Raw genomic sequence first — 26,497 nt, 5'->3', positions numbered from 1 at the left:
TATGTGAGAATAATGTAATCCTGACACTGAAACTACATAAGGAGAGCGCTAGAGAAACATGGCTCTGGACAACCATGCAAAGATTCATATATGAGATGCTAGCGCACCAACGCGAGCAATATGTAAAAAATATATCACCAGTACATTAGGAATGTAGGTTTTATTTAAAATTAGTAATTTATCATGTAATTCACCACCATGTAAAACAATGAGAAAAAAATTTACCGTTCTGCTAAATGATGTAAACATTTCTTTGATGAAATTCAACAACCATTTATGATAAACTACCATTGCAAGCCAAACATAGAAGGAATATTTTTGTAATGATAAAGTATATTTCCTAAAAAACCTAAAACAAACAGTCCGTCAGTTATTCATTAACACAGCACTCTTTAAAATAAGAAAAAACACGGGCACTTTGGTGGCGGTTCGGGAGTTAAGAGTCCCTCCTGCAGCGCTGGAGATGTGGGCTCTGCTCTCTGTCAGGGAACTTGGATGCCACGAGCCGTGGAGCAACCGAGCCCCCGCATGGCCACCACTGAGCCTGCACGCTCTGGAGCCACACCTACAGAGCCTGTGTACCTCAACTAAGATGGGAAGCAGCCAAATAACAAATGTAAGAAAGAATGAAACAATGTAAAGATGTCTGTTATCATTACTTTTATTCAGAGGTTCTAACTCTAATAGGCCAGGAAAAAATAGGACAGGATATAAGAATAGGATATAACAGGACAGGATATAAGAAAAATCCCCACCATTATTTATCTGATTTTATACAGAAGAATCTACAGACAGATTAGTAAATTTACTAAGTCAGTTTATTTAGCAAGGTTGCCTGAAAAAAATCAATATACAAATAATTAACTCCAGATGGATTATATAGTATTTAAATGATATAGGAAAAAAATTTTTTTAATCTTTTAGGAAAAAAACTACAAAAGACCATATAATCTTGGAGTGGGGACTTTTTAAGGACACTAGATTTCATTACAAAGTGATTACTAAGCATGAAAATTAAGAGCTTCTGTTCATCAGAAGACATCACTATGGACAGTGAAATGACCATCCACAAACTTAGGCAAGTTATGAGCAACACATATGGTCAACAACAGCATGTTAAAAAGGAGAGACATCACTTGCTAACAAAGCTTCGTATAGCCACTGGAAAAAGTTATGGTTTTCCCAGTAGCCATGTACAGATGTGAGAGGTGGGCCATAAAAAAGGCTGAGTGCTGAAGAACTGACGTGTTGTAGTACTTTCAGATTTTAGTGTTGGAGAAGACTCTTGAGAGTCCTTGGACTGCAAGGAGATCCAACCAGTCCATCCTAATGGAAATCAGTCTTGAATATTCATTGGAAGGACTGATGCTGAAGCTGAGACTCCAATACTTTGACCACCTGATGCGAAGAGCTGACTCACTGGAAAAGACCCTGATGCTGGGCAAGACTGAAGGCAGGAGGAGAGGGGGACAACAGAGGATGAGACGGTTGGATGGCATCACCGCTTTGATGGACATGAGTTTGAACAAACTCTGGGAGATAGTAGACAGGGAAGCCTGGCATGCTGCCGTCCATGGGGTCGCAAAGAGTGACTCAACAACAAGATAGTCAATAAAGGGTTATTATCCAGAATATACAAAGAAGTCCTACAAAGATAAGAAAAGAAAACCACCTGATAGAAAGATAAGTAAACTGTTGAGCAGGCAATCCATCAAAGAGCATATTCAAGCAGCCAGTTAAATAAATGGAGAACTGTGCAACCTCTTTAGTAAGAAGGGAAATGGAAATTAAAATGCTGCAAGATACTGTTACATATCCGCTAGACTGGTTGAAATCGCACAGGATGACAACTCCACATGTCGGTGAAGATGCCGAGGAATGGGAAGTACCATACTCTGCTGGGAGGCGTGTACACGGATATGAGCACTTGAGAACACAATCTGCCATCCTCTGGTGAAGCTGAGCACGTTAGCCCTGTATAAACCAAAAATTCCCACACCAAAACATGCATCCTAGATGAGACTGTAGGCATGGACAGGAATTCCCATGGCAAGTTTGTAAAAGCAAGTAACTATAAACAATCCAAATACCTTAAAAAATGTACTTGTGGCACAGCCACACAGTGGAATATTATATAGGCACGAAAACACCGCCAGTTACAACCGAATGAAGCAAACCAAATAAACTTCGTAATGAATAAAGAGGGGAAGGAGTAAGTCAGAAAAGAAGATATAAAGTACCATTCCAGATATTAACAGATAAAATTCAAATCAAGAAAAATTTAATGTACTCCTTATGGATATCAAAAATACTTCTAAAAGCCTAGGAACAGTACATACAGAATTTGGGATTCTGGTTATCTTTAGCAGCTGCGGGGGCCTCTGACGCCTGCTCCTGCTGTGTAGCTCTTCCTGAGAAGCACAAGGGCTCAACAATGCCAGGGGTTCTGCCTCAGTGGTCATCTCCACGTTGGGGGCAGGAAGCGGCACAGTTTCCTCCTGTGAGCTGCAAGGGGTCCCCTTAAAAGACTGAGACAACTGTGACCCCTTATCTATGTGATCACAGAACACGACAGGAATGACCCTAAAACTCTCCTCCACGAATCACTCTGCATTTGGCACAGACCAGCATCATCAGGAGTGCAGAGGGCTTTTTACACGCAATAGTAAAAGCTGCCAGGACTTTCAAAGGCCTTAACCAATGCCACTGGTTTGAAACGCGAGGAGCAACTGCAGACGTGGATCAAACATCACACAGTGGATTTGCTGGCCACTGTTTCGATTTCTGGACCAGAAGAGCCACAAGTGGAGACAAAAGCTGAGCTGGTGGCCCAGAGGGAACTCACGTGCGTCCTTTATCCCCCGGGGTTGTTTTTTCCTGTACCATTTCCTCCTCTCCTTCCCACCACAAAGCATAACCTAATAGTTTTAGAACTGCCTTCAAAGACCATGATTTCAAAAGATGAAGGCTGACAGGTACTTGGTTTTTAAATTAAAACAGAAAGCAGATCAGTGGCAAACTTCCTTCCAGTGACATCACCAGGCCCACCCTATCTTCAGACTGAAGGGTGCAGGCGGCCTAAACCCCTGTGACAAACATGTTTCCAGGGAAAGATGAAGACGGTGACCAGGAGCAGATCTGAGGCTGATGGATGCACTCTCCTGCTGACTTTATTTTGACAGGACCTTAAGTATTAATGCTTCATGTGACAATAGAACCATTAATTCCTGACTTGCTTCCTGTTCCGGGGGAACTGCATTTTCACGTGAGGTCCTTAAAGCTCCAAAAACTATTCAGCAGCCTTAGGTGGTGATTAAATGAAACTTTCTTGTAATTTTCTAACATGTTATGGTTTAGACTGGGGCTGCCCTGGTGGCTCAGACGGTAAAGAATCTGCCTGTAGTATGGGAGACCCAGGTTCAATCCGTGGGTCGGGAATACCCCCTGGAGGAGGGAAGGGCTACCCACTCCAGTATGCTCGCCTGGAAAATCCCATGGACAGAGGAGCCTGGTTGGCTGTGGTCCAATGGGTCACAAAGAGTTGGACACGACTGAGCGACTAACACGTGGTTTAGATTACTGTCACGAACCCGGGCTTTGCCAAGTGTGCACTGTCCTGAAGGTGGCCCGGAAACTCAACCTAAGCCCTTTCTGGGGTTTGGGACTAAGCTTCTGGTGCTCAGAGAGGAGATCTGGGAAGGTGTGTGGGGAGCAGGTGGATGAATCATGCTCTCCACACGACACATTTCATTTTCTTTTACGCTTTAAACAACTGTGCTAAAATACACAAACATAAAAAACTTACCATCTCAACCTTTGTTAAGCGCACAGCTCAGTGGTATTAAGTGCACTCATAACATTGTGCAGGCGCCCCACCAGCCATCTCCAGAACCCTTCATCCTGTAAAACTGTGACTCGTCCCCAGTAAACAGTGACCCCCACCCCTCTGCACAGTCACTGGCAACCACCATTCTGTGCTCCGCCTCCATGAACAGGACTATTCACTTAAGTGGGGTCATACGGTGTTAGTCTTTTTACGAGTAGCTTGTTTCACTTAACATAAATGTCCTCAAGGTGCATGCATACTGTAGCAGGGATCAGAGTTGCCTTCTGCTTAAAGGCTGAATATTCTATCATGAGTACACACATTTTGCTTGTTTGTTCATCTATTGATGGATGCTCGGGTTGCTTACAGGTTTCCAGTTCAGTTCAGACACTCAGTCGTGTCCGACTCTTTGCCACCCCATGGACCGCAGCACGCCAGGCCTCCCTGTCCATCACCAACTACCAGAGTTCACTCAGACTCACGTCCATCGAGTCAGTGATGCCATCCAGCCATCTCATCCTCTGTCGTCCCCTTCTCCTCCTGCCTTCAATCTTTCCCAGCATCAGGGTCTTTTCAAATGAGTCAGCTCTTTGCATGAGGTGGCCAAAGTACTGGAGTTTCAGCTTCAGCATCAGTCCTTTCAATGAGCACCCAGGACTGACCTCCTTTAGGATGGACGGGCTGATCTCCCTGCAGTCCAAGGGACCTGCCATACTGAGCACCGACAGTGCTCAAGGGCTCCAATCTTTCCATGACCTTGTCAACGCTTACTATTTTCTGTTTTCTTGCTAGTGCCATCCTGAGGAGGGTGAAGCACTGCAGTCTTGATCTGCATTTCCCTAATGATTAGTGATGCTGAGCATTTTTCTATGTGTTTATTGCTTACTCCAGAGAAGGCAATGGCACCGCACTCCAGTACTCTTGCCTGGAAAATCCCATGGACATGGCTACCCACTCCAGAATTTTTGCCTGGAAAATCCCATAGACAGAGGAGCCTGGCGGGCTTCAGTCCATGGGGCTGTAAAGAGCTGGACCTGAGCGAGCGCGGCACAGTCTGACACATGAAGGAGGGTGTGCCCACCAGCTCTCTCTCAATCCTCTGGCAAGCCTTGACGTTCATAGTTCTTCTTTGCTACCTGAGAGGTGACTTAGGGTCAGAGGCCTAAGCCGTGCACACAAGGTGGCCCAGGCCCAGGGGAGCTGCTGCGGCCTGCAGCTGAGAAGCCGCCCCTAGTTCACGAATGGAGGAAATCGTAGGCTCCGTTTCCCAAGAGATCCAGAAGCAGCTCTTCCGGGGCTGTAACGCTTCCATTCAAATGTATTCTCTGCAAGGGGTTTCACTGGAGAGGCAGCAGAAGACACACGCGTGAAACTTGGAGAAGTGAGAGCAGTTACTCCGAGGATAACCTGTCTTAAGGACTCCCCGCCTAGGCAAATTTAAAAATAAGCGGGTCTCCAATGTCTAAGGATGGGCTGATCCCTGAAGTTACTGAGTAAAAAGTCAGCACGGCAAAGTCAACTACACTGTTGACAGATACTCTTACAAGGAGATTTCACATCATAATTACATGCAAAGGAGCCCAGCAAATGCAAGCTGTGCAGTGATCAGCTAATAAAGTAACGCTTCATCTATGTCAATAACAGTTTCAGAGTTAAGACAAACAAACATGGCCTTTGGCACTCAGCAGAGGGGGAAAAAAAACCACAACACATCCCCGAAAGACAAATATTTTCACTTAAGGAGAAGTTGCTTAGACTTGCACAGAAGACCTGTCACACAAAGCAGGGTAGGAAACAGGTCTTCAGGGGGCGCTAATGACCTCTGCCCTCCTGCCTGCCCCGCTGAGCGGATGGGGCGGCGGGAGCCCCTCAGGGACCCCTGGTCACCGCCACGTGGTCTGGCAGAGGACGCCTGCTGCTGTTCTGGTCTCTGCTGGGCTGTTTTCCCTTTAACCTCAGCTAACCTAGGTTCACCTGACACACGGCCAAGTTAAAAAAGGAAAAGAATTTCGATTACAATGAACGTGAGAGCACAGAACAGGACTTCCCCCCCCAGCAGCTCTTGATGGGCTTTACAAGGCCTCCTGCAAATGCCCACGTGGTTATGTTGCCGTTCATTTTTCCTGACGGCGTCGTGCCACCTATTTGCCAGGCACTTAGGCCATAAGGAAGGAAAAGGTCTTATAAGCGAGGGTCCCTGACCTTCTGCAGCCTTCTTCTCCCTGAAGTCTCTTAAAACTGAGGCGGAAAGTGCAGAGCTGGTATTGGGATAATGGCTAACACACCGTGGTCTTCTCTCTGTTTGGGCAAACGGGAGCTTGTCTCTACACACTGCGGCTGTTCGTTTTACCGAGAGGATTCTGCTGGGACCTCCGGTGTCGCTGGGGAAGCGCGCTGCTCCGGGCTGCATGCTTCTGGAGAGGATGGGCACGCACAGCTACAGCCCCTGGGCCCAGGCCGCCCGCAGTGCTCCGCGCCGGGCCACCTGTCTGAGCCCGCCTGGCTCTGCCCTCCCGAGTCTGGGATGGGTGGGGGAAGGGCCGTGGCCCCTCCCCTGTGCCCCGTTTCTGCGTCCCCCAGCCATGCCTCTCCCCCTTGAAGCAGCAGTCTGTCCTACAGGAGCTGCCAAATCGAGTCTGAGATTCCTCCGGTGCCCGCAGGCCCCACCTCTTCATGTGCCCGGAGAGGTGTGTGCACCAGTAGGAGCCTTCTCCCTAGAGACCCCTCTGGTCCTTCCACCGGTCCCTCCTCTGAGCTCAGAGTCTCCTCCTAAGAGGCCTGGATCGCAGCCCCGCCGCTCCTGGGAGCTCTGAGACCCAGCCTCGAGGGGCAATCATTCAAACCTCACCGGAGGGGATGTGGCCGCTTCCTGCAGTTGTTCCCTCTTTAACACCCTGAGTTCTCTTCCAGTAGCCTGCTTAATAACTTTCTACCTGGCTAACGGTTCTTTATTTTGAAGTCTCCCTGTTCGAGTCCCTAGCGTGGCTTCTGTCTCTCCCAGCTGGACCTGAAGGACGCACACGTCCAGCCCCGGAACCTGCTTGTGGTCTTTTACTGCGGCAGGAGCCTAAGTGAGGTGTTGGCTGGGATGGATGAGTAGCAACTCTTTGACCACGAATAGGATATCATTGTCTTGCTGTAGTGCCACCGATAACATCACCAATTCAATGGACATGAACTTGGGCGAATTCCAGGAGATGGTGAGGGGAAGGGAGGCCTGGTGTGCTGCAGTCCATGGGAATCACCAAGAGTCAGACACGACTTAGCAACTGAACAACACAACGCTATGTTACCTTCTAACCAAAATAGAACCAGTTTAAAAAAACTAATATTTTACATAATACCTCCAGAGGGTACTAATCACCAAAAGTCAGCAATCACATATGTCGTGAGGGTAATAAAATGAGGAGGCAGCTCCTGCTGAAAGCCAGGTCCGTCGCAGGCCTCCTTTCCCTCTGCCTGGCTCTTCCCTTCTCCCAGGGAATGGCTAGAGTCACAGGGAGAACTCTGTTTGCTTAAAAAGGCACTGAAAAGATGCTGAGGACAATAAGCTGACGTCTACGCTTAGTGTCTGCACATGAAAGGAGATCTTCACGGCAAGTGAGATGAGTCTGCGGCCTTCCCAACCAGAAAGGTACATGAGGAGGTTAGGCAGAAGCGATTTTGAGAACAAATAGGAGACGGAGTATGTCTCTCTCACAATGTGAGGCCAAGGCATAGCTATTTTGGCTCGAAGGAAGAGGCTTACCTTTCATGAACTGAAGGTCGTAAATTACTGATCTCAAGACATCTAAGAAAGATATGGCAGAAGCACAAGAAAAAGAACCTTTCCACACTTCTGGAAAGTATGGCCATGTCTGCTTAGCAGAAATGATAACTGGCTTTACCATACAATTACTACTCTAATTCCTACCAACTTCCCTCCTTAGTAGGTTCCAAATACTAGCATCTGCCCTGAAGATACGACTGCAAGGAAATCCAATCAGTCCATCCTAAAAGAAATCAACCCTGACTATTCATGGCTTCCCTTGTAGCTCAGTCAGTAAAGAATCTGTCTGCAATGCAGGAGACCTGGGTTTGATCTCTGGGTTGGGAAGATCCCCTGGAAAAGGAAATGGCAACCCACTCCAGTATCCTTGCCTGGAAAGTCTGATGGACAGAGGAGCTTGGTGGGCTGCAGTCCATGGGGTCACAAAGAGTCGGGCATGATCGAGTGACTAACACTTACTTACTTATTCATTGGAAGGACTGATGCTGAATCTGAAGCTCTAATACCTTGGCCACCTGATGTGAAAGACTGACTCACTGGAAAAGACCCTGATGCTGGGAAAGATTGAAGGCGGGAATAGAAGGGGATGACAGAGCATGAGATGGCTGGATGGCATCACCAACTCGATGGACATGAGTCTGAGTAAACTCTGGGAGTTGGTGATGGACAGGGAGGCCTGGCATGCTGTAGTCCATGGGGTTGCAAAGAGTCGAACATGACTTAGTGCCTGAACAACAACTCTGGCAAAAGCAGTTGGTTTGCTGGGAGGATTAAAAGACACAAGTGAGGCATTTCCCTGGCGTCCAGGGGTTAAGACTTGCGCTTCCAGTGCAGGGGAAGTGTGTTGCATCCTTGGTCAGAGAACTAAGATCCTGCACACGCAGCCAAAAGATAATATAGACAAACGAAACCACGAGTGAGCGGAGAACCTCCACGTGGTTGATGCCCATCACAGAGCCTGAGCATGCAGTTCCCTCAAGCCGCAGTTAACAGACTTCCGGGGATGGTTTTCTTTGGGACACGAAACACTGTGAAAGCGAAATGGCCTTGAGGCGTGAACGTGACCCAGAAGTGCTGCAAAGAAGCTGGGATGCGGTGTTGTGAGGGGACGCAGCCCAGCACGGCAGGTCTCTTCTGAACAAGCCATCGGGGCCCAACGCTGAGCGTGTGACGAGGCCTCAGCCAAGCCAGCGGGACCCAGCCCTTGTCCTCAGCAAGCAAACCAGAGGACAGAGGGGGACGCACACAGCGCCACCCACCAAAGGCCACGCCCAAAGCAAGGGGTTATGCGTGCCAAGAAAAGAGGACTGCTCTGAGGCTGACTCAGAGGCCTGTTCAGAAAAGCCTGGGGAAGGGATCATTTTTGTGACGGGCTGAGAATGAGGTGCTGCTCTCCACGTGGAGGCGGAGGGAGATCTACACAGAGGAAACCGCAGGATAAGATGGGCCAACCCCATCATCTGGAGAACAAGTCTGGCTGGAGGAGATGGGAGGGCCGGCGGGGCGTCAGGGTGAGACGGCGGGAGTCGGCGGGGACGCTTCTGCAAACAGCTGGGGAGGCACACTGTAGGAAACCAGCCTGGTGACGGCTGTCGGGAGGGCGGGGGTGGGCAGGGGCAGGCACTCCCACTGGGGCACGCAAGGCTCCCTCCCGGGCAAGCGATGGGCCCTCCCCTGGGGCTGGCAGAGGAGCTGAGAAGGGTGGAGGAAAGAAACTTCCCAAGGAGGAGTCCACGAGGTTGGGCGGCTGAGCTGACTCGGGAGTGAGGGGGCTGACACCACCTGGTATTTACAGGCCACTTGCCGGAGCACTTTTCACACCTGCCTTTTTTTGCACGTTTCATTGCAAGCCTTCCCAGGAGGCAGAGGAGCTTCATGGACGAGGGAACTAACCCACAGAGGTCAGACATGCCCCCAGAGAGAAAGGGCTGGGTCTGGAGGTCGACCAGTTAGCCCAGAATCTAATGCCTACCCTGCCCACCGTTTCCTTCTGCTCACTTTACCCCACCTTCTCAGAATAGAGCAACTTCACTGCCATTTTGCTTCATCTCATCTGCAAAGAGACCAGGGTAATTTGACAGCCCAAGAAGGAGAAGCTGGCACCTAGATTGGGTCCTCGGGAGCTCCTTTAACGCCTTAAGACACCCAAGCTATTTCCGCCCTGACCACGCAGAGGCTGGTCTTCCCCGGCCCCCAGGTGGCCTTCCCGCTGCTCAGGGGGGCTTTGCCCAGCAGGGCCCCTTACCTCACAGCCGCTGTCATCCCAATGGGCGTGACTGGCAACGGCCGGACCCCGGGGAACAGGCCTCGGCTCAGAACCCGCGTTCCGTTCTGTATCACTCCTGGAGGAACTGGAAAAGCAAAGAGACAGCACACATGAGTCCCTCTGTGGAGACTTCTGTTCCCAGTCAGAGATTTTGGATACACCAGAGAAAGAGAGAGGGAGGGAGACAGGGAGAGAAAGAAGAGATACTCACAGGTACAGAGAGCAAGCAGAGGGAGAAACACACACACACACACGGGGGTGACAGATAGAAAGAGAATATCAAGAGAGCAAGACAGAAAGAGAGAAAGATACCACACCTCAAGAGAGAGACTTAGTCAAGTCAAATCAATAGCTTATGATTGATGCCTTGGTTAAAAAAAAAAAGGCTGCAAATATTATTTTCCTGCATTTATTACATATAAGCTTTTATCTCTAGGCAGACCCTTTTGGTCTCAAGAATCTGATGCCATCTTGAGCAAACAAATCATTTTCCTCACGCTTCTCCGGCCATGGTCAGAACTGGGAATATCTTTCTAAGACTCCTTAGTCCAGGAAGGGGAAAAACAAAAAACAAAAAACCAGCCAGAAGAACAGCAGAGCCGATTTTACAAGCTCCTCGGCACCTCAGCGCTCACAACGTCTCGTGAGCATCCTCACACCCGTCTCGGCGGGGAGTGCGGGGCCGTCGGAGGCGGGCTCCGTCTCGGAAGCACACGGCCCCTCTGACGCCCGCCTGCTCCTGCCCTGGAGCTCCCTCTCAGCAGACGTCCCGGGCGCTCTCTCGTCACCCGGGTCTCCTAGACACACTCAGCCCGCGTTACTCCTGGGCCAACCTTCTCGTCAGGGACCATCAGACGCTGCCCGTGCTGCGTGTAACTCACAATGGCCTCACACGGATCTGAGTTTTTATACAACAGGGGGACCAGAAGCAACCCCCGAGAGTCGATCTTTCTTGATCCTCCCAAACAGCAGTTTCTTCTGGTTCACGCTACTGTTCTCCCAGCAGCATCAACACTCCTCCACACGTCTGCCTAGGGGCCAGGCATGCATCCTGCGTGAACACGCTGACAGAGGGCTTGTACACCTGGGCTTTAACCCGTTCTTCTGGTAGGGCTTTGTGAGAGCTCATGGAATCTACTTTTCCTTCTCTGAACCATGTTCTCGAAGACCCTTTCCGTCTCTAGCATCCTAGAGTCCCCAGCCTTGGCCCAGACTCATCCAAGGGCAGGGTGGACAGATTGTGCTTTCTCAAACACAGACCTAACCAAAAAGTCTACAAAATCATACCTTCAAAAATGAAAACCACTCTAAATATTAAGTTTTTTAAAAAGTCAATAAATTTTTATATATGTATATATATATTTTTTTGATGTGGAGTATTTTAAAAGTTTTTGGTTGTTTCAGCTGCCAGACATGAGGGGTCTTAGCTCCCAAATAGGGGTCAAACCTGTACCCACTGCATTGGAAGGCAAAGTCTTAAACAGTAGACCACCAAGGAAGTCCCTAGATATTAAATGTTTAAAAGCTGATATTATTTGTGAGGAACGACTACGCTTCCCAAAAGACACGGCACATACTTTTTAACTCCTGTAATTTCAGGTCTCTAAGAGCAGATTTATGTAAATACTCTAAACCTTAAGTCAGGTCTTTCACATTGGACGAGTGTCTACTCTAGAACGTGGGATAAAGTTATAGACCGACTCCCTGGGCAGCTCCTGCTAGTATCCTCTGCCACATCTCATCCAGGTTTGTGTAAGGTCCCCGTTACTAGGCTGTACAAAAGGTGGGACAGGAGACGAATGGAAACTGGCGCCTGAAGTCATCACTAGCACAGCTGGGGCTCGAGAAGCCCCCGTCTGCTCCCACACTTAATCATGCAGGTAGGCTGAACTAGACCAGGAACTTCTACCCGTCACTTAACAGTCAGCCTGATTTCAGGTATTAGGTCGTCTGAGGTAGGGGACTCACCAAATATCTTAAAAGCATGAAACCTGTTATGATGTGATATTGCAAATAATTATCATGGTGTGCTTAGTTGATGAGTTCTACTTTGGGCACCTCATGCGAAGAGCTGACTCATTGGAAAAGACTCTGATGCTGGGAGGGATTGGGGGCAGGAGGAGAAGGGGACAACAGAGGATGAGATGTCTGGATGGCATCGCTGACTCTATGGACGTGAGTCTCAGTGAACTCCGGGAGCTGGTGATGGACAGGGAGGCCTGGCGTGCTGCGATTCATGGGGTCGCAAAGAGCTGACACGACTGAGCGACTGAACTGACTGGAACTCTAGCAGAGTGTCCGGAATTTAAATCTACCCAAATTATCGAACAACTTTGTATAAATCTACAAGACAGCGTGGTATATGTGTAAGTGCAGACCTACAGATCCACGGAACAAAAAAGAATCCAAGAGACTCACGTGTATGTGGTCAACTGATTTTTGACAAATACGCAGACAACGGGGGAAAGAAGGTTAGAACAATGAGATCCACTTGAACAATAATGAACCTTGGTCCTAACCTCATACCAAATAGGAAAACTAATTAGGAATGCATCATAGAGCTAAATGTAAGGACTAAAGTTACAAAACTTCTGGAAGAAAATACAGGAGGGGAAATACCAGTAATTCCAGAGGACAGACATACGTATAAACCAGGACTCTGGTGTTCAAAGACGGATGCTTCAGGTGGAGGTTATTTTTGGTTTGTCTCTGTGTTTTGGGGATTGTGGGAAACGGTTTTTCAATCATTTTGCTGTGCGGTATCTCTTCAAAATGGTCAGTATTTAATGTATCAGTCACTAGGGATCTCATCTAGAACATCAAGCAGATCTGACAGAACAGTACTCCCCCAAAACAACTTAAATATTTAAAATCTATACCACAGTTATAATTCAATCAGTAAAAAAGGATTACAGTCTCATAACAGGTTGTACCAATTAATGGATTAAATTACCAAGTACCTGTCTACACATTAGATGAAGAGGACACAGGGTCCCCCCAGCTAGGTGGGACAGACAGAGAATTGAAGAGACAACGAAAACATACTGTAGCAAGTGCTGGGCCAGCGGGCCCACAGGCGCGAAGGACGGAGATGGCTAACCCCAAACAAAGGCCATCTGGGAGGCCTTCCTGTAGGAAGTGCCGCTGACGTTAGTATTCAAAGGCACACACCAGGCCTGGAAGTGATGAAAAGCATAATGTGCGTAAGAACTAAAAACTAATTTTGACAAAGCATATCATCCTAGCAGGAATGAGATGCATCTATCTACACCTCATCCCTGGTGGCTCAGATAGTAGAGAATTTGCCTGCAATGCAGGAGACCTGGGTTTGATCCCTGGGTTGGGAAGATTCCCTGGCGAAGAGAATGGCAACCCCCTCTGGTATTCTTGCCTGGAGAATCCCATGGACAGAGGAGCCCAGTGGGCTATAGTCCATGGATGGGGCTGCAAAGAGTCAGACACGACTGAGCAACTAAGCCTTTCACTTTCACTATGGCTACTGGGAAAACCACGGAAGGGCTGTGAGCAGGGAGGTGGTCTCTAGCCTGGCGGCTGAGAGCCAGACTCTGGTGCCACACGAGCCGCTTCTGTGTCCCGTCGGTGTCCTTCACTGCCTGTGTCTCCTGACGAGCTCCTTAAGTAAGAAGAGGACTCACAGTATTGACCTCTCGGAGTATTTAGAGGTTTACCTGAATAAAGGCACGGCTGTTCTGAAAACAGATGTGGGTCGTCAATCTCAGTATCACCCATGCGCTCAGCACCCCCAGAGGCGCCCTGGAGCGGCCCGAGAGGACAGATGAGACAAAGCTGGACGGGGTCGGAAGCCCCTGGCCATTGTGCGCTCACGGCACTTCCGTTCCCCGTGTGCAAATCACTTCAGTCACTCCTGTGGCGAAACACCCAGAGCACCTGAAGTCCTGCGACAAAGACTAGGGAGCCCCGGAGACAAAGCAGGAGGACTGAGCCCCGGGCACACGTCCCCTGGCCGGGCACAGCCCTGCAGTCATCGGGCCATCAGAGGAGACGCAGCCCCGCCTGTACCCAGAGCCCTCTGCCCGAGTGGCTGGAGCCTCCGATCACCAGTGGCTCACCCGGTGTGAAGGAGACAGAGAGGAGGTCAGCGCTCACCAAGCAGCTACTGGACACGGCTCGCTCCACTCCCTGTCTCATTAAGCTCCAGGGAAGAAGCCTCTTGTGTGGTCACACACGGCCTCTGTCCAAAGTCTTGCCCCACCACAAGCCCTGTGGCTTTGGGCAAGTGCCTTACCCTTCTGCACCTCTGTTTTCTCACCTACAAAGGAGGCATGAAAGTACCTCAGAGCATCGTTTTGAAGATAAAACAAGACAAAGCACACAGCTAGCCCAGTGGCTGGCCGGCTCTGTGGCTCACCGACACCAAGGTCACCGTGTTCATCCTCCGCCATCGCGCCTCCCCTCACCAGCGCCCTCTCACTCATCATCTCTAAGGCGCAGGATTTAACGCGGTCAGGACATGCAGAAATTCTTTCAGTCTATTAGGCTTTTTGTAGCCCTCCCTAACTCTGCTTCCCTGGTGGCTCAGCCGGTAAAGAATCCACTTGCAATGCGGGACACTCCAGTTCAATTCTTGGGTCGGGAAGATCTGCTGGAGAAGGGTTAGGGTTAGGAGAAGGGAAAGGCTACCCACTCCAGTATTCTTGGGCTTTTCTTGTGGCTCAGCTGGTAAAGAATTCGCCTGCAATGCAGGAGACCCTGGTTCGATTCCCGGGTTGGGGAGATCTCTTGGAGAAGGGATAGGCTATCCACTCCAGTATTCTGGCCTGGAGAATTCCATGGACTGTATAGTCCATGGGGTTGCAAAGAGTCGGATACAACTGAGTGACTCTCACTTCACGAACTGCACTCGCCCACAAAGACATCTTCCTGGTTAATGCACTGTATTGACTTCACAGAGACGCTCAGGGACGGTTTCCCTGCAGCATGAAAAGGCCTTCCCTGAGCTGTTTCTGGAAACTGGCGACCCCGCTGGCGTGCACCTGAGGTTCTCCCTCAGACCCTGGTGCACACTCTCACAGGAGCTGCTGCAGGATGCTGCCCCCCCCAAGCCCAGCTTCCCAGTGCTTGCCTTGGGCAGCTCCTCACGGGGGCGGACGTGCCCCTCTCTGCCCCCGGCGGCCGGTGACTCTTAACTGCTCCCACCCTTGTCTCTTGTCTCCCTTCTGTCTCCACACCCGGGTGTCTAGAATGTGGCTTCTGAGAGATGAATCCCGGCCAGTCTAACATGGCTGAGTAAGGCATTCCCAAGTCGACTTTTTGAGTCTGGATCTGGAGATGGGGTCAGTGCCCCTGGCCCTTCGCTTCTCAGCACATCTCCTTCCCTTCATTTTCTCTGTGTTTCCCCCAACGCGTATCAACACACGTAAACCCAGGGCACCTACCCAACCTGCAGAAATTAAACCTGGGCTCCAGCTAGAGAAGAGATGTCATAAGAAACTGGATATTTAAGATCAACCTCAAACTCAGATTTGTGGCTTCTCACTAAATCAACTAAAAAAAAAAAAAAAAAAAAAAAACACCCCACCTGTCCAGCAGCATCCTTTTCTGCTACATCATTTAAATATTTAGCTCTTCACATGGAAGTCTGCTCAATACTCTAATAACCTACATGCGAGAAGAACTTGAAAAGAACAGATACATTTGCATGTGCAACCGGGCCACTGTGCTGTGCACCGGAGCCCAGCATTGTGGACCAACTCCTCCAACAGAAGATGCTCTTTCAATTGGCTCTTCCAGGAGGGAAGGCTGGCGTTATGTCTGAGACTCTCAAATCCTGGGACAAGGTGCCAAGGACATCAGCACTTTGTCTTATACAATGACCCTCAACTTTTATCCATCAAGAAAGCGGCCCTCACACACACACAGATCAAATCAAGCAGTACCTTTCACTGTAATCCAAATGTGATCACTTCCAGAACCGAAATAAAACAAGTGGACGGCACAAGAGACACTTTCCTCTGTGCTCCGCCCGCCCCGGCTGCCTCAGCACCCCACCCGACATTCAGTTTCCTTGATTTTCGCAGCTTCTAAAATTAACCTCTGAGCTCCGACTGCTGCGTTGGAGAGCAGCCCGGGCTAAGCTAGCAGAGGCCATAAGCTGAGCAGCAGGTGATTCGATAATCCTTCCCTTTCCTAGGACTGGCCCTTCCGCCCGCTTCCTTGCAAAGACGCTGGGAGGGCTGAGAGGAGGGAGCCCACTTCCTGGTGCCGCTACACGCATTCCAGCTCTGGGGGGAGGGGGTGCTGAGGGCCTCTCCCCACACCATGAACACTCCCACCCCGACCCCATTCTGTTGTTTTGTTCATAATCTAGAGTTTCTCTCTGGGAACATTCCAACCAGGCATGATGTCAGCCTTTGCAGATGAGTGGGCTTCCCTGGTAGCTCAGTGGGTAAAGAATCCGCCTGCAATGGAGGAAGGAGACCTTGGTTCGATTCATGGGTGGGGAAGATCCACTAGAGAAGGGAAAGGCTACCCACTCCAGTGTTCTTGGGCTTCCCTGGTGGCTCAGCTGGTAAAGAATCCATCTGTAATGCGGGAGACCTGGGTTTGATTCCTGGGTTGGGAAGATCCCCTGGAGAAGGGAGTGGCTACTCATTCCAGTATTCTGGCCTGGAGAATTCCATGGACTGTATACTCCGTGGGGTCAAAAACAGTCTGACATGACTGAGCAACTTTCACTTCATTTGAAGATGAGTAATGGTGCTTAGACTTCTGACTTAATAACAGTTCCTCTACTGGGGTCAAAGGTGACTCACAGGGCTCGTCAGAGGAGAACTGCAGAGCAGGTAGTTAAGTAGACGTGTGTGTGTGTGTGTGTGTGTGTGTGTGTGTGTGTGTCTGTGTGATTTGCAGTGTGTACGCGGGCTCAGAGCTGACTCTTCACAACCCAATGGACTGTAGCCCACCAGGCTCCTCTGTCAGCGGAATTTCCCAGGCAAGAATCCTGGAGTGGGCTGCTATTTCCCGACCCAGGGACCAAGCATGAGTCTCTTCCGTCGCCTGCACTGGCAGACGGGTTCTTTACCACTGCGCCATCTGACAAGACCAGTGTGGCCACGCCAGAGCAGGTGAGACGTGGAATTCAGATCGAGCTGCGTTCTAAGCACACTGGATTTCAAAGACTCAATATGAAAAAGAGGATGTAAAATATTTCATTAATACCGTAAAATAATACTGATTACATTTTGCAGGCCGATTCTTTATCACTGGAGCCACCTAGGAAGCCTTAATTAGAATCGAGAAGCTAGAATTAATCTACAGAGCCATAATTTTTTTTTTTTTGGCAGGGGAGAGGGATGTGGATAGATTTGACCAGAAGCACAATCCAAAGCTCAGGAGGCAATGAGGCAGCGGTGTCCTGCCTGGATTTTCCTGGAAGCCATGTCCCGCAGAGCCCCTGAGATGTGATGGCACGCCTCGTGGAAGGCTCCCCACACCGCGACCGGACCGAGCCAGAAAGAGAGAACATTCCCTCTGGTGCTGCGGGGGAGGCAACGCTGCAGGCTGAGGTTCTGATGAGCTCGGCGCGCACAGCCACCCCACGGAAGCGAAGCGTCAGTGTGCAGGGAGGAGCTGAGGGCCCATGGGGAGGGAGCTAAGGGGCACAGGTGCAGTGGACACCCCCACGGCAGGAGGGGACCTCCTCCTGACGGGGCTTCTGCCACCTTCTGGAGACGGCTCCCAGCCTGCGGCCAGTCTGCCTGTAGGAAGGATGAGAGGGCAGGACCTCAGCGGCCTGGGGCCCGGGATGGCTTCAGAAAAGCGCGGACAAAGGCGAGACCTTAAACCTCCCAGACCGGCCTCTGCCTGCTGCACAGTGCCAGGGGCAGACGGACGGGGTGGGGCCCCGCTCACACGGGGGCGTTGAACCTGGGAGGCTGTCAACAGCAGCCTGCGAGAATGACGCTCCAGTAACAGACAGGCCATGGGCCTGCGCAGGCAGCAGGAAGGCAAGACCCCAAACCTAGGGGACACACGCGCACACACACCCCGAGGCAGGCTGCCCACTCCCCACCAGCGCCCCGGTGTCTGCTGCCTTTGAGTCTTTTGGCTAAAGGATCAGTTCAGTTCAGTTCAGTTCAGTCACTCAGTCATGTTTGACTCCCTGCGACCCTATGAACCGCAGCACGCCAGCCCTCCCTGTCCATCACCAACTCCCAGAGTTTACCCAAACTCATGTCCATTGAGTTGGTGATGCCGTCCAATCATCTCATTCTCTGTCGTCCCCTTTTCTTCCCGCCCTCAGTCTTTCTCAGCATCAGGGTCTTTTCCAGTGAGTCAGCTCTTCGCAGCAGGTGAGCAAAGTGACTAAGGGATCACCTCCCACCGTTTCCAGGCTTTGGGCAAAGCCGGCAGGGTCGGGCACAGTGGCTTCTGTGCTGTATGTCCGGGATGGTCTCCCTTCGGGAGGTGAGGTCCTGCCTCACATCCCAAACAAGAAATGTCAGGTTGGGAGGCAAAGGGAGAGCAAAGCATGGAAGAGCTAACTGCAGAGAGTCCTGGTGTCGGGACACAAACTGACTGCGCTTCTTAGGAGGCTGAGGGGGGGTGCCTGGGGGCCCCCCAAGTGCAGGAACGGACGCTCACCTCCTTTTGACGGCCCTGCTCCAATCTTGGGGGCTTCTCACCCACTGGCTATGCCCTAGCTGGATTTCCAGGGGATCTGATGAGGCTTGGGGTCAGACAGGAAGGTGAATATAAAGCTGATGCGCTACCCTCTGCCCAGTCACTAAACTGACTTCTCTGCTGTCTCCTTCCACGACTTCCATGGGCTGCCCAGTCCCTTCCTACCAGGACGCTAGAGCCTGCTCCTGGCAGGCTCACCAGGGCTGTGGCTGGGCTTCTCACAGTAGTCAGAGCTAGGTGGGCAAGCCCTACATGACGCCACAGCTTCACGTGAACATGGAGCTGTGAAAACTCAAGTTCAGCATTTCAACACGCGTAAGACTGCGGACACCTGAGAAAATGTTACAATATGTGTTACAGTAAGGGAAAGGGGAGCAGTTCATTTAGCCATGAGAACGCTAAAAACAATTAACTTCTTAACTCGTCAGGATCAACCCTTTTCCTTTTTTATCTGTGATGAGGAATCTAGAGATAATGGATCTTTATAAAACTGCCCAGGATCTGTTAATGACCAATCCCCTTGCCTTTCCTCGATTAACTCCTTTATTCCTGTTCATCAAAATAATTTCTTTAAACCAACGATCACTGTGGGCAGTGACTGGTACGAAGGAAGGTACCCAAACCTTATGCAGCTCTGATCAAGTCAGTACACTTGCCCTGTGATGAATTATCCAACTTGATTTCAGAAAAGTGTTTCAGACCGTACTACTCTCTTCCTGCAAGAGTCATCTGAGAACCGAGTTCTTTTTTTTTTTTTTACTTCCGTGTAACTTCAAACATCCTTTAAAACCCACACTACAGGTTAACTGCTAGTTACAGGACTGCATTGGCTCTGCGTCTGCTTAGCAGTGGTGATTCCGTCTCGGAGGTGTGGGCAGCCTTTATTTCAATGGCCAGCAGGCTGAGCTCAGCAAAGAGAGAATGAGGATTCTTTCCCTTCAGGATCAAGTAACCTCAGCCTTCAAGTAACCGCAGCCTTTGGCAGAGAGGTGACCGTCCTGAGAACGCCTGGCTGTGTCTCTTGGGTTTTTAAACCAAGGAACGGGGCGGAAGGACGGAGCCAATTTCCTAAAGCTGCTGCTAGAAGTCGACATCAGACAGCTGGGGAGGGTCTGGGAACAGATGTTGTCCTGTGGGAGACTCCGCAAGCTCCTGAAATGGGGGTCCCTCTGCTCAGCAGGCTGGGCGGTGCTCAGAACGAGGCAGGCGGGCATGGGAGGGGGTTGGCTGCGGCACGCCACGAGTCCACGCACAGCAAGGCGGAGACATCATTATCCTGCCAACGAGCCGAACAGGCCGCAGGGGCCAAGCTGGCTGTCCGAGCAACAGGCTTCCACCGGGAGAGGGACGTGGCCACCAGGAGGACAGGGGACACACATCTGCGTTTGGGTCATCGGTCATCACTGGGGGAGGAGACCATTCTAAAAACACGCTAGCTCCAGAGGTGGGGAGAAGACATTGGATGGTGCATGGAAGAGCAGTTCGAGGGAGGAAGCAAAGAGATGTCTTGGGCTCGGCCTTGCTGGAGGGCCGACAGGAGCCCTGCTTGGCGAAAGCAGCCCAGGCCTTCCGTCTGTGTGACCTCGTGCACAGGATGACACGGGGCAGGGGCACCCCGGTGTTGCCCTTTTGAGGCTGTTCCAAGCTCCTGCATAGGAGGAGGACGGGAGCCTGTTATTCATGAGGTCCCCCAGGGGAGAGGAATGTATGCAAATGGGTCCTGCTGAGTCCCGCCTGTGAACTAGGCCCCTGCAGCCTCTTCTAGCAGAAACGACAGACTCCCAGCAACAGCTCCTGAAGGAGAAAGGGTCTGTTCTCTGGGACTCACTCCTGGTCCCCTTCCCTGCCCCCGAGTCTCAAGCCCTGAAATTGTCTTAGCATTCTGTCATCTTGGAAACACACCTATGCATTCTCTACGCACGTGTATGGAATCACGCACTGTGGTAATTCAAAGTGATTCTCTAAGTTGGGGGGGGCGGTCTGCTTGGGCATTAGTTCTTCCTACGGCCTGGTATGTACAGGAGAAGGTTAAGTTCACAAGCTGCGGTGCTGTAGGCTATAGAAGCATCTACTCACAACCTGCGTGTATCTCAGGGGGAGTATTCAAAAGCATCATGGCAGTGGCAGCGTCAATGTCAGGATCTGGAAAAATCAACCAATAAACAACATTATTTACAACGGGGCCGGTGTGTGCGTGTGTTCCTCCCCCTGCAAGTTACAGTTTATGAACGCAATAGAGAAAAAAACCAAAAATTCAGGAACTTGGGTCTTCCACGGTCGGCCCAGTGGTTGAGGATCCACCTTCCAATGCAGGAGAATGAAGGTTCGATTTCCTGGTTGGCGAACTAAGATTCCACATGCCGTGGGGCAAGTGAGCCTGAGTGCCCACTTGTTACAACGGAAAGAAGTCCTCTCGCCCATTTATTACAATGGAAAGAAGTCCTCTCGCCACAATGAAGGACCCACACACGGCAACGAGGGATCCCTCGGGCTGCACCTAACACCCAGCACCGTCAAAAACAAAGAAACACATAAAGAACGCAGAAACTAGAGGAGCATTCCCAAAGGGGACTTTCTTCCCGTTTGGACGCGCAAAGAGGAACGCTGCTCTAGAAGGAGATTTAAGGGGCACGTCGGCGAGGCTTCCGGACGCAGCGTGGGCTCCTGTGCACGGCGCTCATTCTATCGTTTGCGCCGCGTGCTCCTGAGAAGCTGCTGATCTCCGCACCCGCTCAGCCCTTCCCCCTGGGGCGGAGGGGCAGGAGAGCGGGGATGACAACACGAAGTCCAGCCTCGGGAACCTCTAACGAGGCGGGGACGCTCACGGCATCAGAAGAGAAAGCACTAGTCACACCTACATCTAGGGGGACACTAACGGGACGTTCGGTTCTTTCCTTTCGTCAGCAGAACGTAAACCGCGTTTTATGAGGCTGTCACAGCAGTGGTGGAGGAGGTGAAGGCGTTAAACACACACACACACACACACACTTCAACTCTATAAAGAGAAAAAAATCACAGTTCTGATGGTGAACATACAACAGTTGTTTCCACATCTATTATTGCTTTTAATATGAGACCAAAAAAAAAAAACTCATCACTTCATTGCTATCCGTCTGAAGAGGTTTCTGAATCCTTTCTGATCCACCGGTTGACAGATGGCTGCTTATATATAGACAGAAAAATATTATCCTTTTATAACTAAATTCATTTTCCTCTGAGAAACAGCAGCGCTGCTGCTATGGAGATGAAAGTCGCCATGGCAACGGTAAACAACCCCCAGGAACGGTCGCTGAATGGGCTGAAAGGAGCAGCTGCCCCGGCGGCGTCCCAGCTGCGCGGGGTGAAGCTCAGCGGCTCGGCGGGGAGCCACGCGACAGGCGCCGCCAAGCCCCATGCACACACAGGAGTCGACGGCCACAGCCTGTCCCTGGGGACCGCCACCTCCGTGTCCCCCCACCGGCGACGGACGACGGCGGGGGCCCCTCACGTGTCAGTTCTCGTACAAATTATACACCCCAAAATTCAATTCACTGCTGATGGCTCCATGGCACTTTATTTGGGGTTTTTATGCTAAAAAATGACTTAACCGTTTTTTTAAAAAAAGTACATTTTTCATAACTTTATAGGAGCAGTTTAATTCTAGGGAAGTAATGTGATGCAATATAAAGCCCCACAGGCGATTAATAATATGGATGATGCTGGTTCCAAAAGACAATGTCTCAAAAAAGGAAAAAAAAAAAGGAAAGAAACAAAACAGAGGTAGATGAACTAGACTCTGCAGCCTTTTCTATTTTACCTGCAGGAGGCCCATTACTTACACTCCGTAAGGGAGTGCAAGTTTATTTTGATAAGTACATTTTATGAGAAACAGGTAAATGAATTTATTTGACAACTCCTGGGGTAAAATTCCTCAGTCATTGATTCTCCTTGATTTTAAAATATTAATGCATATATCAGTTGAACGATGAATCAAAAAACTTAAAGCTACACTCATTGCTGCCAGGGTTGCTGCAGCGCCTGCCCTCTCAACTCCCCACCAAGACAAAGGGCTCACAGTGCCGAGGTACCGCTGGGATTCCACAAGCCACGGGCAGCAGGCAGCTCCCGGGAGGTCACGGCGGGGGCTGAAAGGCCTAAAAGGCCTTTCCTTTCTCAGGACTGAGGAAATACGCATGTTTCCCCTCACCAAGCAAAAGTTCTTTGAAGTGAGAATGCAAGTGTTGCAGGCAACCCAAGGCTCACCTGCCCGGAGGGTCCCCACCTCCCCCAGCCACTCCCACTTGGAGTTTTCCTGAGTGACCAGGAGGTCCGATGGGGACAGAACAAGATGAAACACAGGTAAGGAGTCTTGAGGCTTTTCCTGCTCGTTCTCTCAGAAAATGAAAGAAAGTAGTTCCATACTCTTCAAAAACACATCTGACCTCAGGAGGAAGGTGTAAGGGACCCCAGATGGAAAGATGTAATGAAAGAAATGCAAAGGGAAGAAAGAGAACCTTAACCGGAGAGAGTATCCGCATCACAGGCTCAGCGGGGCAGCCCCAAGGACAGCACGGCGGCGGGGGAGCTTCAGACCCATACGGCATCCGCCCCATCTAGCCAAATAAACACACAAGCTACGTAAAAATAAGACGCTTTACGACAAGCTCTCCAATCCTGTCTTCTGCCCAGACTCGCCACGCCCAAGGCCCCCAGAGATGAAAGTCCGTTGCTGTCTCGGCAATCCTGCTGGTCCAGGCACTTGGGGGTAAGTGTAACACCCAGCCTTCTCACCGTTTCATTCACCATCAGCTCCTGAGCCCCAGCACGGGTCGGAGTCCCTGGGAGCCTAAGCCTGAAGACGCAGCAGAGTGGAATGGAGAGCAGACCTGGAGCGCCTCCATCACGACCTCTTGGCAGGCGAATCAGCAAACATGGGAACCGCAGACGGTGTGAGAAAACGGTGAGGAAGCGTGTTCGTGCAGGTGTGTGCTCCCTGGCACGACGGCGCCAGCCCTGCCCCAGGGCATACAGCAAGACTCATCCTGGGGGGACAGTTTGACGAGCATGACAGGTTTCATACCACTGCTTCTTGTTCAGTTGCTAGGTCAGGTCCGACTCTTTGCGACCCCATGGACTGCAGCACTACAGGCTTCCCTGTCCTTCACCATCTCCCAGAGTTTGCTCAAACTCATGTCCATTGAGTTAGTGATGCCACCCAACCATCTCATCCTCTGTCGTCCCAATCTTTCCCAGCATCAGGGTCTTTTCCAATGAGTCAATTCTTCGCATGAGGTGGCCAAAGTATTGGAGTTTCAGCCTCAGCATCAGTCCCTCCAATGAACACCCAGGACTGATCTCCTTTAGGATGGACTGGTTGGATCTCCTTGCAGTCCAAGGGACTCTCACGAGTCTTCTCCAACACCACCATTCAAAAGCATCAATTCTTCGGCGCTCAGTCTTCTTTATGGTTCAACTCTCACATCGAGTGCTACCACCATCATAATCAAGGTAAACAGTAGAGCTAAGATACACATTTCCTTCACTCCAAAGTCTCCTTTGCCCCGCTGCTCTGGGCAACTACAGATTTGCTTTCTGTTATCCATCTGTGGAGCAGGGTCAGTGGTTCATTCCTATCGCTGTTCTTGCCCCCTAGTTCCCCACTGTATAGATACACTAAGGTGTGTTTATCCACCCACCTGTAGATGGACATCTGGGTTGATTCCAGTTTGGGATCTTCCAAAAAAAAAAAAAAAAAAAAAAAAAAAGCTACTGTGAATTTCTGAACCAGTCTTTTGAGAAGATACGCTTTCACCCCTTGGGTAACTGCTGATAAGTGTATGCTCAACTTTACAGGAACATGATTCTCTTTTCCAAAGAGGCTGCACCATGTATGAGTTCCAGTGGCTCCACATTTGTGTCTACACTTGAAACTGTCAATAAAACTTGAGCCATTCTAGAAATGTGATGGTATATCCTGGTGGTTTTAACTTGCATTTCCCTACTGACAAATGATGCTGATAGCTTCTCAAGTGTTAACAGCCATGGGCATATCTTCTTTTGCGGAAAGCCTGTTCACGTTTGTGCCTGTTTTCTAACTGGGTTGCTAAATTTCTTACTATAGAGTTTTAAGCTTTCTTTCAGCATTCTAGATGGAAGTCCTTTGTGAGATACATTTTTCTCAATCCATGGCCTGTCTACTCAGTTTCTTAATAGTGTTTTTTAATAAGTAAAAGTTTGAAATTTTTGTAAAGTCCAATTTATCACTTTCTTTGATAAATTTTTCTCAATGATTTTTGTATCCCAACTAAAAAATCTTTGTCTACCCCCAAAGTTGCACAGAACTGTCTCCTGAGGGGCATCTTTTTAAAATCTCATGTTAGTATATCAAGTATAAACTTTATCTGGGTTCAATACTCAGATCCAAATAAATGAAAATGGAAGGGATCAATCAGACCTCTTTCTTTATCTGGCAGGCTGATGAAGCACAGACCTCCAGAACCATACGGGTCAGTACAAGAAGGGCCCTCTCTGGCTCCACGTGTGCTGGGAGAAGCCCAGGCAGCCCGAGAGCGTTAGGCAGCCAGGCTTGTCCGAAAGAAAGTCTCTTGGACCCTCTGCTATACACACGACACGCCTTTATGCTTGTCACAGCCTGACCTCTTGTGTGTGTTCCAGCCTTCAGAGAAGACCACCTCCCATCTCTCCTCTCTACAGAGATGCCAAAGTGACAGTCACTCAGTCTTGTCCGACTCCTCGCAACCCCATGGACTATACAGTCCATAGTCCATGGAATTCTCCAGGCCAGAATACTGGAGTGGGTAGCCTGTCCTTTCTCCAGGGGATAACCTGGAGATCGAACCCAACCCAGGGATCGAACTCAGGTCTCCTGCATTGCGAGGGGATTCTTTACCAGCTGAGCCACCAGGGAAGCCCAGTATTATTAAAATGTTTAAGTTTTTTCCCTTAAAAAAAAAAATCAAGAAAGCAATGCACGCCCATTGTGGAAAAAAACAAAAACAAAACACTCAGTGGATATGACGTGAGGAGTAAATGCCCTCCTTCCCTGCAGACCCAGTTCCAGAGTTACAGCTTCTCGCCCACCTGTCCAGAAACTGTCTATACAAACATAGGCATTTACTGAAATACCAGCACACAGACACTCATGCACACATACCTATTTTTTAAAAATTGGTTCCTATGGAAAATACTTTTCTGGAAAGAACTCTTCCCCCTTATTTTTCAGTTAATGACAGATCTTGGCACACTTTCATATTAATGTCCATCAGCTGAAGTTTTTATGCGATGACTTTTTCAGACAGAAAAACAGCCCACAGGGCTAGCGGCGACATGGCCTCTCCTTTGGACTGAAGACTCTGGGCAGGCAGACACAGAGCCCTTGTAGCCAGAAACCTGGCCCACACATGGCTTCTCCCCATGGATTCGGAGGCCTGGGCACAGTCCCTCCACCCCGTCCTGTGGAGCAGCGAGGCTCCCGTCTCTCCCTCCCCGGCCCATCACAGCCTTTGCTTCCCAGCCTCTCTGAGGGGCTCGCCGCAGCGGCCCCCTTGGTAACACGCTCGTTCTCACGAGCACACTTTGGGGAGGCTTCCCAGAGCCCGACTGCCAATGCAGGAGACAGAGGAGTCGAGGGTTGGACCCCTGGGTGGGAACCCCCTAGAGGAGGGCATGGCAACCCAGGAATACCTCCCCGGTATTCCTGCCGGGAGAATCCCATGGACACAGGAGCCTGGTGGGTTACAGTCCCTGGGGTCATAGAATCAGAAACGATGGAAGTGACTTAGCACAGAAGTCTCTCTGCCGCCCCCACCCCGCTCAACCTGGCTTACCAGCATAAGTAAAGAGGAAGATGTTTTTTTTGGCCAGGAACTCTTTTTAGGAATGAAGATCCACTTGGCAGAAGCCAACCTTCTGATGTGTCTGGGGAATGAGGCTGAGGCAGCAGGACAGGAGAAGAGAAAGGCACCCTCTGTTC

At 50.2% G+C, this 26,497-nt stretch overlaps 1 protein-coding gene across 1 annotated transcript in view; it reads right to left on the bottom strand.

Annotated features, from left to right (window-relative positions):
• Positions 1–26,497, bottom strand: part of FOXN3 (forkhead box N3) — a 256,783-nt gene that overhangs the window by 13,701 nt on the left and 216,585 nt on the right. Inside the window, 2 exon segments of the mRNA XM_070378381.1 lie at positions 9,841–9,946; positions 20,602–20,667. Of these exon segments, the coding sequence (XP_070234482.1) occupies positions 9,841–9,946; positions 20,602–20,667 (172 nt within the window).

Source organism: Bos mutus, chromosome 10 (genome assembly GCF_027580195.1).
Source record: "Bos mutus isolate GX-2022 chromosome 10, NWIPB_WYAK_1.1, whole genome shotgun sequence".
Taxonomy (NCBI): domain Eukaryota; kingdom Metazoa; phylum Chordata; class Mammalia; order Artiodactyla; family Bovidae; genus Bos; species Bos mutus.
The sequence above is the reverse complement of the archived record's forward strand: the minus strand, read 5'-3'. Positions and strand labels throughout refer to the sequence as shown.